The 13,628-nt window shown below is 45.1% G+C and overlaps 1 protein-coding gene and 1 long non-coding RNA gene across 2 annotated transcripts in view; one reads left to right on the top strand and one right to left on the bottom strand.

The window, feature by feature from the left end:
* Positions 1 to 4,928, top strand: part of LOC127593051 (uncharacterized) — a 37,259-nt gene extending 32,331 nt beyond the window's left edge. The window contains exons 3-4 of the long non-coding RNA XR_007960300.1: positions 3,301 to 3,442; positions 4,815 to 4,928. This is a non-coding gene — a long non-coding RNA (uncharacterized LOC127593051). The remainder of the gene's footprint in view (positions 1 to 3,300; positions 3,443 to 4,814) is intronic.
* crispld1a (cysteine-rich secretory protein LCCL domain containing 1a) lies at positions 36 to 10,589 on the bottom strand. The gene is made up of 15 exons (XM_052054217.1): positions 10,380 to 10,589; positions 9,345 to 9,704; positions 4,802 to 4,920; positions 4,268 to 4,400; positions 4,034 to 4,149; positions 3,539 to 3,639; positions 3,264 to 3,452; positions 2,973 to 3,033; positions 2,593 to 2,659; positions 2,364 to 2,494; positions 2,222 to 2,265; positions 2,072 to 2,144; positions 1,923 to 1,998; positions 1,713 to 1,846; positions 36 to 919 (listed from the first exon to the last, which is right to left on the bottom strand). Exons 2-15 carry the CDS (start codon positions 9,618 to 9,620, stop codon positions 868 to 870), a joined length of 1,572 nt encoding a protein of 523 aa, XP_051910177.1. The 5' UTR covers positions 9,621 to 9,704; positions 10,380 to 10,589; the 3' UTR covers positions 36 to 867.
* Positions 10,590 to 13,628: the final 3,039 nt, after the last annotated feature.

Below are 13,628 nucleotides of genomic sequence, written 5' to 3'. Positions count from 1 at the left end.
CATCACCAAACTCAGTCAATAATCAACAACAAATATTCATTGGAGTAATTTATTGCAAAAAAGACTTTTCCCAATAGCCTGAGGTAGGAACAGTAACGCGTATGACAAACCAAAGTCAAATGAACTGCCAGGAAGTGATGTACGGTTTGTCCGAGTGATACACAATATAAAACTGTTACATCATCGGTTTGACAGATCTGAGAGCAAAATGGCTTGTTGAATGGGCGGGGATCAAATATTCAAACAAAAATCATCTCGAACATCAATCAATTGACTATACTTCCTGCCAGCGGAATTTTCAAACATATAACAACATAACACAGCGTTCTTTAAACACCATACCGATACATCGAGAGCGTGATCATATAAAAATAGATTGTTTTGTTTTTTTCCCTCCTCCTTACATTTTAAGTACAACATAGAACACAAACCTATTCAGGAGCACCAGTAAAAATGTGCCAGACAAGCAAAATGATATATAAGTGCCACTATAATGATATATCATGTCTTTTATTTCATTGTTTTGTTTTTATTGTTGTTGTTTCGTAAAAATAAAATCCTTCTCGGGAGAGTTGTTAAAACGTCACACAATTCGAGCAAACGTGATGTACAAAACATCCATCCTTGCATCTATTTATAGCGGGATTATTTCCCACAAAAGCTGAGCATCCTTTGCGGCGGGCGTGTGTGCCCACCGCTTCTCCTCATGTACGTGTCAAGTGTTTGTTTACGCCGTCATGGAGACGACCTCTGACCCCTTGCCAGCGCGGCAAAGGCAAGAAACGTTTCGGGCCGTGGGCTGTGACGGAAGGCTTTGATTAGCGCCTATTCACAAGCGGGAATGTGCTCTGCGCACGAGGGAGTCGCTCAAATCACGGCGAAAACACGAAACGCCTTCCCGCCGGGAGGATTCTGAAGACTGGATGGTAAACGAGAGAAAGACAAGAGTCGGTGTGGTTGAGGCCGAGTGGCGTAGATGACACGGACGCGTATTACGGTGCACTTTGGGTTTTTGACACCGACGTATCCACACCGATGACGGACGGGAAACAAATAGATATGACGCCGACTGCTTCGGAAAACAGATGCCCCCCCAAATACGATTTGTATCCACATTTCAAAAAGCCCGATTCCGAACTGAGGATTATCGATTCCATGTCTTTTGTTCCATTTCGAAAAATCCGGAATTCTGTCACCAATTGGGTCGGATTCCAGCGTTGGAGTGGAATTGCCCAGGCATGTAAGCGAAAGGTAGCTTTTAACATACCTTGTTGCAGCAACACATGAAGATCATGTCACTTGGAAGACTGCAACGGCAGGTGTCTGAATTTGGGCATTTTCCTCGTTTGATCAACGGATAAAGTGATTCTCGGAAGGGAGTATTTTTTTTTTCCCCCTTGATCGTAATTGCCAAGAAATGAATTATTCTAAGCAAGAGGCACGCTTACCGCTCTCCCTGAGGAACAACGTGAGAAGTTATGAGCTGCCTGTATCTTGAAACGATTCAATTCACGAAGGAGAGAAGTGGGCAAAGAAAGTGCTCACTTTACCCGAGAGCCGTCAGTTTCTACTCCAACGTGCAAAACTCTCCGAGCAACACTTTTGAATTCATTTCACATCGGCTACTCTGATTTCCCTCCCATCTTTTTACGTGTTGAGATCTCATCCTAAATCCTGAAACGCCACCGGGCATGAATTAAAGCTCGACAAACCTCTCTGAGACGACGCCATTTTGGCTGGAGGCGGTGTAGAGTTTCCGCTTGTCTGTCGGCATCACGTCGATGTAACCGCCCGCGTCGTTCCTGATGACCCCAGCATGGACCGCCGCCCGGCAAATACTCGATTTCTACAGGAACGGGCGGCGCGCACGATTTGGTTCGATGAAGCTCCAGTGTGGTTCATTCCGTGACCCAAATACTTACATCAGAGTATATTCTGGTGCCGATGACTCTGGAGATGTGCGGGTTGTCTTCTAAACAGTTACTTGGGCAGTATAACCTGTCAAGGGAACATATAAAACATTGTGAGATGCGTATTATTCACAAGATGGGGCTGCTACGGCGGCGAATACCTCGGGCAATGCTTTGGAGGCCATTGGTAAGGACACAGTTGTTCAACAGTGGTCTCGCAGGTGATTGCTTTCACTGCAATACGACACAGAAGAAACGGAGCAATAAGATAAATGAAAGCGTAACCAATGACGTGTAAGCTCGGAGCGTACCTGCTACTCTGGATACCGTGAATGAATTGGCACTCTGGTATTTCCTGTCCAGAGAGACAATGAGAATGTGACATTTTGGCTTGAGAGTTGTACGTGTTGTTCTCCTTTTTTATCTTTTTCAACACTTTGAGATCGGTCTCACCCCAGTGACTGGACTCCATTCTTGTTAGACTTGATGAAAAAGTCCTTTCTTCCCTGTCTCGTTACATCCATCCATCCGCCATCATTATCGATGACGCCGGCATGGAGACCGGCCCGGCACACGCTGGACTGCTGCAGAAATAAGATGACATCAAGGAGATGGGAATGTTGAGCTGACAGGTTTCAAATACGGCTGAAGGAAACATTCACTGTGCGCTGTGTGTACTCACCATTTCATAGTAAACTGTCCCAACTACTTTCCCTGTAGCATCCAAGCATCCCGCGGGGCATTCGTATCTGTGGGTTCACGGAGATGGGAATATAAAAAAAACCACAAACACAAAAAAAAAAAAGATACTTCCTTATACTTTTATGCCTACGTCTGCTCAGGGGATTTTTCATTGCAATTTGGTCTCTGTTATCAAGATTTGGAGCATATCCAGGAAAAATCACAGTATCTTTATTTCACATAGCAGTGATGATGAATGAACCTGAACGACAACATTCAGGCACATGGGAAATATGGGGTTTATAATTTTGACTTTGTCCAGCTAGGATTTTGGCCTTGGTGTAGGCTTTGACTTGCTGCCATTGGTAGTTTTATCCGTACCTATTACATGTCGTTCCTTTACACTGATCTCGAAGTTTGGTGTCACAGGTCACGAGTTGAGCTGCAAAACAGGAACAAGAAAGGAATTTGAGTGTGCTTACATTCGACGCTTTAAATCTGTCCAGACGAGTCAGGAGGTTGACGGACAAAAGCTCCAGAACATCCAGGCTACTTTTGATCAATTACAAGAATAATACTTACTCAAGGGCTCGATTTGTGCTTCAAAGTCACTATTGCTATCAAATCAAGCAAGCATTCATAAACGGGATAAACGGTGCAATGGCGGCGTACACATTTGCTGTGTGTTGACCACTTCATTTTTTGGCAGGTCATCTGCGTGGATCTTGGTGGCGGGAGCAGGAAGACTGGGAGCCTCGGGCTTTGAAACCCGGGGCCGGATCTTCTGAGTCGTACGGGGGGCTTCCGGCTCGATAAAGTTATTTTCCTCTCTTTCCTCTGCTGCAAGTTGAGTATTGTGGCCTTTGAATAAAACATCACAAATGGTCACACATCGACACACATCAAACATTTTGGCAGTTTTCTCTTGAGGACACACTTGCACCTACCTTTATAGCAAAGGTTGTCCTTGCAGCCACCTCCATAGCTGGGAGGACACGCGGAACAGGGGGCCCCGTGTTTGTAAGGCGCATGGCCCCACCAGTTCCCCCTGTTTAGGTCACATAGCAACCACAAGCTATTTGAAATATTGTTTGACACGCACAGGCCACAACTCCGGCACATAATGAAATCGGAATCCAAAGCTATAGAGTGGGAAAGACATTCTACCGAGACAAAGTCAATAAAGCTCAGTTTGAATGATGACACAATCAGAGGTAATCATTTTTCCTCATTATAATCCCTCAAGGGGAAATTCTTTGTATATTTTTGTGTTGCTCCCAGAACCAAATCAAACACATGCTTGGAGAAAAAAAGGGGACTCGCAAACAGTGTGCTTGGAGGGACAGCGCCTTGCTCAAGGGCACTCGACAATCGCCACGTAGCATTATGAACAGAGCATTTTGTTCTGTTTAAAAACAACCTGAACAACATATGGGACCTACTTTGGTGAATAGTTGCACACAAGGTACACAGCCTTGGCCCAAATCTGTCCCCACACATTCATGTTGTAGCACAAATTGACGGCGCAGCCAATCCGACTGCTGGTGGCCCACACCAGCTGCAAAACACAGAGCATTAAAAACAAACAACCCCCCACCCCTCCCCCTCATCTTTCATCATAATAAAGCCTTCAATATCCTAAAAAGATGGTTTGGGTCCAGATGTAGCAGCTGCACCTGGGTGTAATGCGTGCACACCGGGCCGGAACATCGGAATGGGCAGTAGGGGTTACACTCTTGGGGATAAGGAAAAGAGTAGTCTTTCACTTCATCGTACCAGGCCTGAACATGGAAGCTGGGCGGGCGATACCTGTCGGGAAGGAAAAGAGCCATTTCATATTCTACCACAACACGAATTGTTCGATTCAGCGGCGGCTCTGACGGATGGCGCCGTCTTTCTTTCTATTCGAGCAATATTGAATGCAGAGAAGCGGAAAAGGCTCGATCCCCTGCGAGCCTTCGCTCAGTCCTCGATAGCTAAGGCAAAAACAAACCAAACATCCTCGCCATGACAGGGTATTTTTTTTAACTATGCCAGGAGGGTACACATTGCCAGAAACATCCTCCCTGTCCAATTAAAACTTGGCTGTCCCCCCCATTTTTTATATTTAAAAAAAAAAATGACACAAACATTTTATTTGATACATTTCTTCCTTGAGTACGTTACTGAGCTTCAACGTTGATTTTATACTGATGCCATTTTGTATTTACCTCCCCCAGTGAGCTCCCAGATTCTGTCCAATCTGTGGCAGTAAACCCGCAGGACCGTGCTCCCACAGACAGGTCTCGGCCCACTCCTCCGCCGTGCGCTCCAGCTCGGTGTCCCACTCCTGAACATGGTAGGAGAAATCAAATACGGTGTTAAACTCTCCTTTGTTTTATGTGTTAGTTGTACAGTAAACTTAGGAGTCACAAAGAAACGGCTTGAAGAAATCATTTGGCAAACTTTGTGACACTTAACTCATTCACTCCCAAAGACGGTTTTATACGTCTTTTCAGACTTGGTTTCAGAATTGGCTGGTAATGAATGAGTTAAGAAAAGGGGTCACCAGTGTAGTGGCTGCGGGCATCGGAGAGCCCCCAAGAACCACACCACTAGACCACAAACCTGTTCCAAAAATTAGCTCACCGCTGATGAGACATTGTGATTTCCTAGGAACGTTGCCGACGTGATATTGTGAAATTGTCAACACTTGCAGCGTTGATGAATTTCATTCGTTATTAATAATACATGAGTCAAGGTCATTTGAGCATTTACCGCCGTGGACTTCCAATGGAGCCACCCGCTGCTTTTCACTTTTCCGGCACCGCACCTCTGTCAATTTCCTTCCTGCTGGGTGAGGAGAATGCTCCATTTTGAGCCGTTGGCCTTTTTGAGTCTCGTTCGAGTGACTCCTTACGCGCACGGGAACCACAGGAAACCATTTGTGTCAGACTTTTCAAAAAGCAATATTGAATTGTGGATGTTAATGCATGACCAATGTACCCGTCTTTCGTCGAAACAAAAAAATTGAAAACCTGTCTCAAAGTTAACTGTCTTTTTTTTTTTTTTTTTAAAGGCAAAAGCAAATGTTTCTGTTTTTATCGGATCATTGTCAAAGAGTCACAGGGGCTGTCCCCTACCCAGGATTTTTGGTTCACTAAGGAGAGTGAACTCTTTGTTATTCAGAGAAATATATATATAGTTTTCATTCTGTGTTTTAAAGTGACAGAATGGGAACGAAGCCGCGGGGATAAGGGGGGGGGGGTGGCTAAGTGGAGAGGGAGCGGGAAAAGGGGCAGGAAGAAATGTGGAGATTTGAACTGATATTATCTTACAGTCTCAGAGGTGATCGGCACGCGGGGTCAGTCGGATTCCGGTTTCATACTAAAATGGACGTTAACGCAGCTGGATGATGGATGGATGGATGGATGAATGGGTTTGTGCGTATGAGTGTGAGGGATTTTTGGATTTCTATCTGCATGCGGAGTGGAGTGGCACATGAAGTCTTCCAGCAGAGTGGCGCTGTGAGCTTTTCTGAGCGGTGACAGCATTCCAACGACACAGACCAAAAAAAAAGGAAGTCGGGAAACAAGATGAAGCACTTTCAACACAATGTTATGTGTTTGGCAGTTGAATTGGCTACATTTCCGTTGCGTTTTGATACAAAACGCCGTCGTCTCTCTCCAGCCAAGCCACAATCCAGGCATAATAATGTAAATGCTCGTCACGCGTGACAAAAACAGGCTTTGAATGTGTGAAACTCCCATTATTTAACTGTTCTTGTGGTGTTTTCATTTCATTCAGATTCTCGATGTGTGCAGTATTTGGTCTTTCTCAAGAAAATCTACAGAGACATATTTTTAAATTACTTTTGGTATGCTCAGGCTGCGGGCTTAATTTACCAGGCATCAAAAAATGAGACAAACATGGGAGAGAGGGCTCGATATGTTGGCGAGAGTTTTCATAGTTTTTCGAAATGAAATACCCCACAGACGCGCAACACCAAAACAGCTTTTTTTCCCCCAAATATATATTTTTTAATGCAATTCTGAAAGGCTGTGAACTAAATGGTCCATGATGGCCTTGTACTGATTTGTGAAAGCACAAATAAAGGCAGATTTCCACCAGCATAGTTCAGTTCTCTTGAGTTTCCGAGCAGTATGGCAGTAACTATGTGAGCCTTGGGAAAGGACTGTGACAATAGCGTATCATTGGTGCAGTGTGCCAGAAATAGCTCCTTGGTCAAATATATACAAGAGTAGGCAGTAATAAGTGTAACATGCCGTACGATCACATATTCTGAAGTCGTGCGCCCTTTGCAACTTCGCCATTTTGAATATGACCGTCGTAAACGGACACCTGTCCATCATTTATCGCAGCGTAAATGGAGACAGACAATTCTCTGTCGGTCAATCAACGGACATCTGTCTCGCTCCGCCTTTTACAAGCGCACCAAGCCGTCACGCTGCAAACGGCCCCCTCAAGAAGTGGTCCTGAAAATGAAGGCTGGGTGGAGCCAATATTTTGAGATTCCGAACAATCAACTGCAATCAAGAACAAACTGTAGCGCTTGGTGCAAATGCATCAAGGTGGAGTTTGTGGAGTACAATTCAAGGAGGTCTGACTTCCTGCTTTTGCTCATGGAAAAGCTTCAATATAATATGTAAATAATTGTTTTATGGCATTTTAACTTTGGAAATGGCAAAGAATGGCCCCATTTAGTGCAAATGGCTCTTTAGTGCATTTAGTGTCCCGGTTGGACATAGTGATATGCATAAAATCAGGAGTACTGCACTCTGTACTTTCATTTAATGTTTCTTCCCAGAATCTGTGATTGCTTTTGTTTTTTTAAACTTTTTTTCCTCACTTGACTTGATTCTTCAGCCTTTCTCATCTGCCTTTCAAATCTTTGGAAAGCCTCTCTCCTTTCAATTCCTCAAATCTGTGTATATCATCTTTAGACCTGTTTCTGTTTCCCTATTCTTTGCCAACCCTCCCTCGAACCTCACGTCCTCTTGGTGCTCGCCTCCCCCATAAGTCACCCCTGGGTGCCCCTGAATGTTGAGAAGAAAAACTAGCAAAGAAAAGAAAGAGGGGGTGGGGGGCGGTAGACCCAACCGACTGTAACGGGAGACAGTAGAAAGGAGCCATGCACTGCTCGCTGCTGGCTCAGCATTTTTCTGCAAGAGCGTGCTTCAAATAGAGGCCTGCCAAGTCCCAATTCATTCACGTTCACGCACACACACACACACATGCACACGCGCGCACACTGTCCTCAAATCCAAACTCTCAATTATACAATTACATAGTCCAGCAATTGCCCCCAGCAGGAACTGTTTATTTTCCTTCACCGTGGAATAATACTGCCTTTTGTTCCGTAGCGCTTTAAGTGAGACATAAAAAAAAGTTATTACTTTCCCGACGCTGTATTGATTTTTAACGGGCCCCAGACCCGTTGGTGGCCATTCACAATGGCGGTCAGGCAGCAGTTACACATGTAGCGTGTTTGCGAGCGTTCCAGATGGCCAAGCGTGGGGTACTTGACTTTGGAGGAGGTGTGTGTGGTTGGTGTGTGTGTGTGTGTGTGTGTGTGTGTGTGTGTGTGTGTGTGTGCGCGTGCACGTACTCGGTGGGGACGAGACAGCTGGCAAAACAAGCCGGGGTGCCACGCTCGTTATTCTAATTGCACGGTGAAAAGTGATCTTGCAGCTCGTGCATGAGTACACGCACATGCAGATATCCACGCGCACGCACGCATGCACGCACGGCAAGCAAGTGGCTAGAGTCCAACATATCCAAATAAAGTTATGAATTTTTTGGCAACGCAGTGGACTTTTCTTTTTTATTTTGGAAAAAAAAAACAACCAAAGTCACGTGTAGGGATTATAAAAGTGCTGCGTGGGAGTAGTGCCAGCTGCTCTGGTGGCAGTCACTGAGCTGTACGGCCCCCCCAAGTACACTTCTCAAGTTCAGACTGGGGTCACTCACTTGTGCTGCTTTTCCACTGCCAGGCACGGACTCAGTTCAATGGGCAGTTTTTGTTTTCCACCTCAGAATATGGTGGGAAACTGCAACAGGCTGTGATGTATTGAACGCATCAGTCGCAACCAGCCACAGTAACAAACAATAACTACGGAGGAAAACTGAGGCTCCTTGTATTATACTAGAGGAGACTGAGGGCAACAGGGAAGCCGAGAGGAAAATGTGGCGCGTGATCCTAAGGCACAGCATGACGGTAAGGTCGTGTGTGTTGAGCTCATTCACTCCCAGAGACGTTTTTAAACGTCTTTTCAGACTTGGTCCAGAATTGCCTGGTACTGAATGAGTTAATGTTCGTGTCTTTGAAGTCTCCAATGTTGCGTGGTTACAACAATGAAGAGGAGACTGACGCTGGCATGAAAATGGAGAGCTGCAGCAAAGTGGAGACTATCGAGAATAGTAGTGAAGCGTGTAGCAGAAGTGTGTCATGAACAAGTCCTGGAGACAAGAAAGAAAAACCCGCAATTGATACCCCCAGAGGTTGATCATTGCCCACAAGAAGGTGGCAAAGCACTACTTGTGTCAAAATGAACACACTCAACTCACTTCCTTGCAGCAACATGCCACAAGATGGCGGCAAAGCGATACTTTGATTGCCTTGGTCTCACCACAAAACGGTGACGATGCTTGTATTCTCAAATGTTTACAGTGGAACCCCAACCGAGTTCATAGTACCCGCTGGTACATTTTTGAAGAATTAGTCACACTAACAAACAACAAAAATGTACTCACCATGTACTCCATGTTGGACGCTTGGGGATACACTTGACCTCGGAGCTTGTTGTGCAGGTCCAGTATGAGCTGAGCGTCACTGTCGGTGATGGCTCTCCTCCCCCTCTGCTTGGCCTCCCACCACTCGCCATCCTCGTCCAGGTACTTGTCCAGAATCTGCTGCCAGCCAGTAGAGTTGGTTGTTGCTATGGAAACGGCCCTCTGGGTGAGCAGCAGTAGTAGCAACAGCGGCAGCAGGGACAAGCCCCTTGGCCGGTTTGGTGATGCGAGTCTCATTTTTTTTTTTTTTATGTCAAATGCCAGATGGGATGGATGTGGTGTGAGGATGGAGAGGCACTCCTCAGCATTGGATTATGTGACCTGGCATGAAACAAAATAACAATACTTTGCTTTAGAGCATCTGACATGCTCTGAAAGGCTAAGGCTGCTTAAAGGTGACGATCCATATCAGAAAGGCAATTGAAGTCATAGCACAGCACATAGCTCACTTAAAGACAGTAGGTCTCTCAAACCCAAATAACGGTAGCTGTACAACTAACGTTGAATTAATGCAGCTGTGACCTCTGTCACATTTTTTTTTCTGAATATTTTACAGTTGAAATTGGTCAGTCAGTTATCACTCATTTGAACAGGAGGAATAGAGTTGGTTGTGTTGAGAGACATATACACATGTGACGTCATTGTGATTTTTTTTCTTCTTTTTGCATTCAAGTTGCAAGGCTCCTGTTGCAGTCATGATAATGAATTGTAATTGTACCCCCCCCCCCCCAGCCATCCCCCCACAAACAAAAATGCCACACGGACCAGTTGACCACTTTCTATGGGAACCACCATGTCCACTGACCATATTTTGAGAATTCCTGCTCTAATTAACATAATTATTAGACTAAATGATAACCGCATGTTAACGAGTACATGTATGTGACAAAAGTAAAGAGTGGAATGAGTCAAATCAAATCATATCAGCAAACATGAGCATGCACAAAGATCAAGGTGTGACTCCTTGTGCAAAACGTATCACTCAGACAAACTTACCTTAAATGGATTCACTTGCAGTCCATCGAATGAAATCCTGTTGGCGTGCAACAAATAAAGTTTGCAGCACCTAGTTCGAAATCCGCCCTGAAAGGCTCCAGTGACGTGAAGAGCTCATGTGGGACTCAGAGTGACACGCGCACCAAAGTTTGCTTGCCTTTTGTGTCCACCGTGCACCAGAGCCTCCTCAAGCATCGCTTTCCAACATTTTATCCTGCGCGCAGCAGCTCTCCGCATGCAGCCGTCTCTGGCCACACCCCTCCGGCCCCCTGCCAAAATGAACGGAGCACTTTTGGATTCGCCTATGAATTTACACTTTCTAACATTCTCCTCACGTTTTATTTCTGACAGGAAAAAAAAGCAACGTGTGTGAGTTGACTCTGTATTATGATGAAACAAATATGTATTGATTTATTCATGATGAATGTGTGTGGTGGTCCACTCACTGACTTGGACAGATTGCGTTTAGAATGTGAGCGTGAACGGCGGCGTCAAAGGTGATGTCTGCCTTTCACCCGAAGTTAGCTTGAATTCGGTCCAGCTCTCTCCACGATCTTGAATGCAGGAAACAAAATGAAAGGCTATATAGTACATACCATATTTTATTGTAATGTTATTATCTTAACCTGCATTGCAGTCCTTGTTTTATTCATTTGGAATTTGACCACAGTTAATAGCCTTCACATAAACATTCTTAGTTCCAATTTCTCACGTCGTTGAGTGTCCTCCCTTCGAGAAATATGTTAATCGATACCAGATCTATGCCCCCTCGATGGGGCAAGGCGTTGAGTGGCGCCCCTTTTCCCCTAAATGTTCACAGGTGACTTCTCTCTGGGGCTGGTAGGGAGGGGGGGGGGGGGCAATAGACTAAAACACAAACCAACTCTGTTAATTCCGAAGGCCCAACCTGTCATCATCCCCGTGCCGCCCGCTTCCATTCTCAAACACGCAAGAGCGAATTCCTGCGACATAATGGAAAAACAGGCACATTTTGTCTTTTGTCATGTGGCACATGTGGAAACGCTAGCCAATCACAGGGCCTCAGCGTGTGTGCTGACTTTCCATGACATGAAACAGTCGAGTTTCTTGGAAAAATGTGGCCGCACCGTACGCCACTTGAGGACACTCCTCGTCTTCAGTGAATACACAAGCTCATTTTTCATCCCCAATATCTATGTCAATCTTTAATACCTGGTTGGCCTCAGCTATTTAACCTACTTCTGAAAATATGAGCCGGTACAAGTGCACTCTCTCCCCTTACACCTCAGCCGTCGAAAAAGCAACACTCAAGGTTTGCTCTGCACTCCCCAGAGGAAAGTGTGAAGAAACCAAAAACGCTCGTTCTCGTTGCGGTGGAATTAGCACCGCGGCACATTTATTTTTGTATGCTTGCCCGCATAAGGATTCGCGCCACCTGACAATTCGGAATATGACAATGTTGGAAGCCGTAGAAAAATCCAGAACCAGAGGCACAATCATGCGTCCCATCACTGTCGACCTTGGCGTGTCTCACGAGACCTCAGTTCGGTTAGTATGAAAGGGCTTTTTTTTTTGGCTCCTGTTTTTGTTTGGTTAAGCAAATTGATGGAGGAGCGGTTAGCATGTCTGCCTTGTAGTTCTAATCTCAGCTCGCAGCTCTTGTGTGGGTTTTGAGTCTTCCACCCCTGCTTTGCATGGGTTTTCGCCGGCTTCCTCCCACATTCCAAAATCATGCACGGTTGGTTCACTGAAGACTCCAGCTTGTCCGTTTGTGTGAATCCGAGTGTGAATAGTTTGTCTCCAGGATCTCACAGGTCAGATGGGATCAACTCCAGATACTAATTGAGCCCGTAATTAGGTGCCATAGAAAAATTATTCCAAACAACAACGCAAGAGGGAGCCACAGTCATTCTATGGCAAACCCATGTTTCAATACTTTACCAGCATTTTCTTTTTGATAAATTAACCGCTTATCATAAGCCTAAAAGTGACTCGGCTCATTTGACAACACCAAGAACACAAAAATGAGGTCGTGGCATAATATCATATTTCTGGAATTCAAATCTCTCCTGTACGATGTAATTATCATTGGAACCACAGAGCAAAAATGTGATTAGGATGACGTTGAGTTGTGAGTATTGTTGCATGCTCTGTTTGTATGTGTTGCTACCCCGCGTGTGATAAATGAGGGGTTGTCTGAAGGTTTTGGTATTGCCGTGATTTCCATCAGCCCATTCACAGGGTTTCAAATGACGATAAACGGGTGTTCAATGTACCCCAAGAACCCTGTCAAAAGCTTCTGCAACCTCTACAACACTTTTTTTTTGTTGGCCCGCCTTATCTGCTGCAGTGCTCTGTAAATAATGCTTTGGGTTGGACTGAGGTCAGAGCTCTTGGAGATAGCATCGGGGTGATCTTAGAGGAAAGGACATCAAGGTCATCGAGCAGATGAGACCGTCAGCAGGGGGTGGCTATCTCAAATACACACAGCGTGGCTTAGTTGCCTCTACCCCCTTGTGGTGAAAAGGTGTAAGTGCACAGTCCATGTCGCAGACTCAATGGAAAGGTCGCTTGAGAGTTTATTTATTGCCCTGTGAGGACGCACTCGCTTTGTTCTCACGAGAAAGGCACTTCACTACACTTGTCGAACGACTAGTTTGTAGTACTAGTTGAACAAGTGTGTGTGTTTGCTAGAAAATGCCGCACAAGTCATGTTACTCCGATAGAGAGCGCTGTTCGCCACAAAGTGTGTCAAACTGCAGTGAACTCAATAAAAGCAAAGCATTTTTTTAATGCATAGACCTCAGATCACCACTAAGTGTCGGTGTTTTTCAAAACATCAGGTTGTGGGAATTACAGACCGCACTGTTTAAAAATACATATACACGTATTTTAGAATATTACTGCGAGGCTTAGGTCACAGCCACTGTGTCGTATACTATTCAAAGTGACGACATGTTTGGCGTCCAGGTACAGTACTCCTAAATGCCTGACTTGGAATTTATGACTGATACCGTGAACATGTACTGATTTGACCTTTTGCCACGCCTGCCGTTTTATCGGATATTGTTCAAAATCAGCAGGATTCTTGCCTTTGGTCACGCCGCGATGCCTGATAGTCAAAGAGTCAACATAGACTTGTTGAGGCTCCGTTTTAGTCAAAAAGATATGAAGTGATTTTGCTCATGATATTATGAAGTGTTCCTGCTCATGATCATCCCGTTTGGATGGCCTCTGCAGCTTGAGCTTGTACAGCTGTCTAAAATGTCC

The sequence above is a fragment of the Hippocampus zosterae genome, chromosome 20 (assembly GCF_025434085.1).
Source record: "Hippocampus zosterae strain Florida chromosome 20, ASM2543408v3, whole genome shotgun sequence".
In the NCBI taxonomy this organism is placed as follows: Eukaryota; Metazoa; Chordata; class Actinopteri; order Syngnathiformes; family Syngnathidae; genus Hippocampus; species Hippocampus zosterae.
Note: the sequence above shows the minus strand (reverse complement) of the source record. Positions and strands in the feature narration are given on the sequence as shown.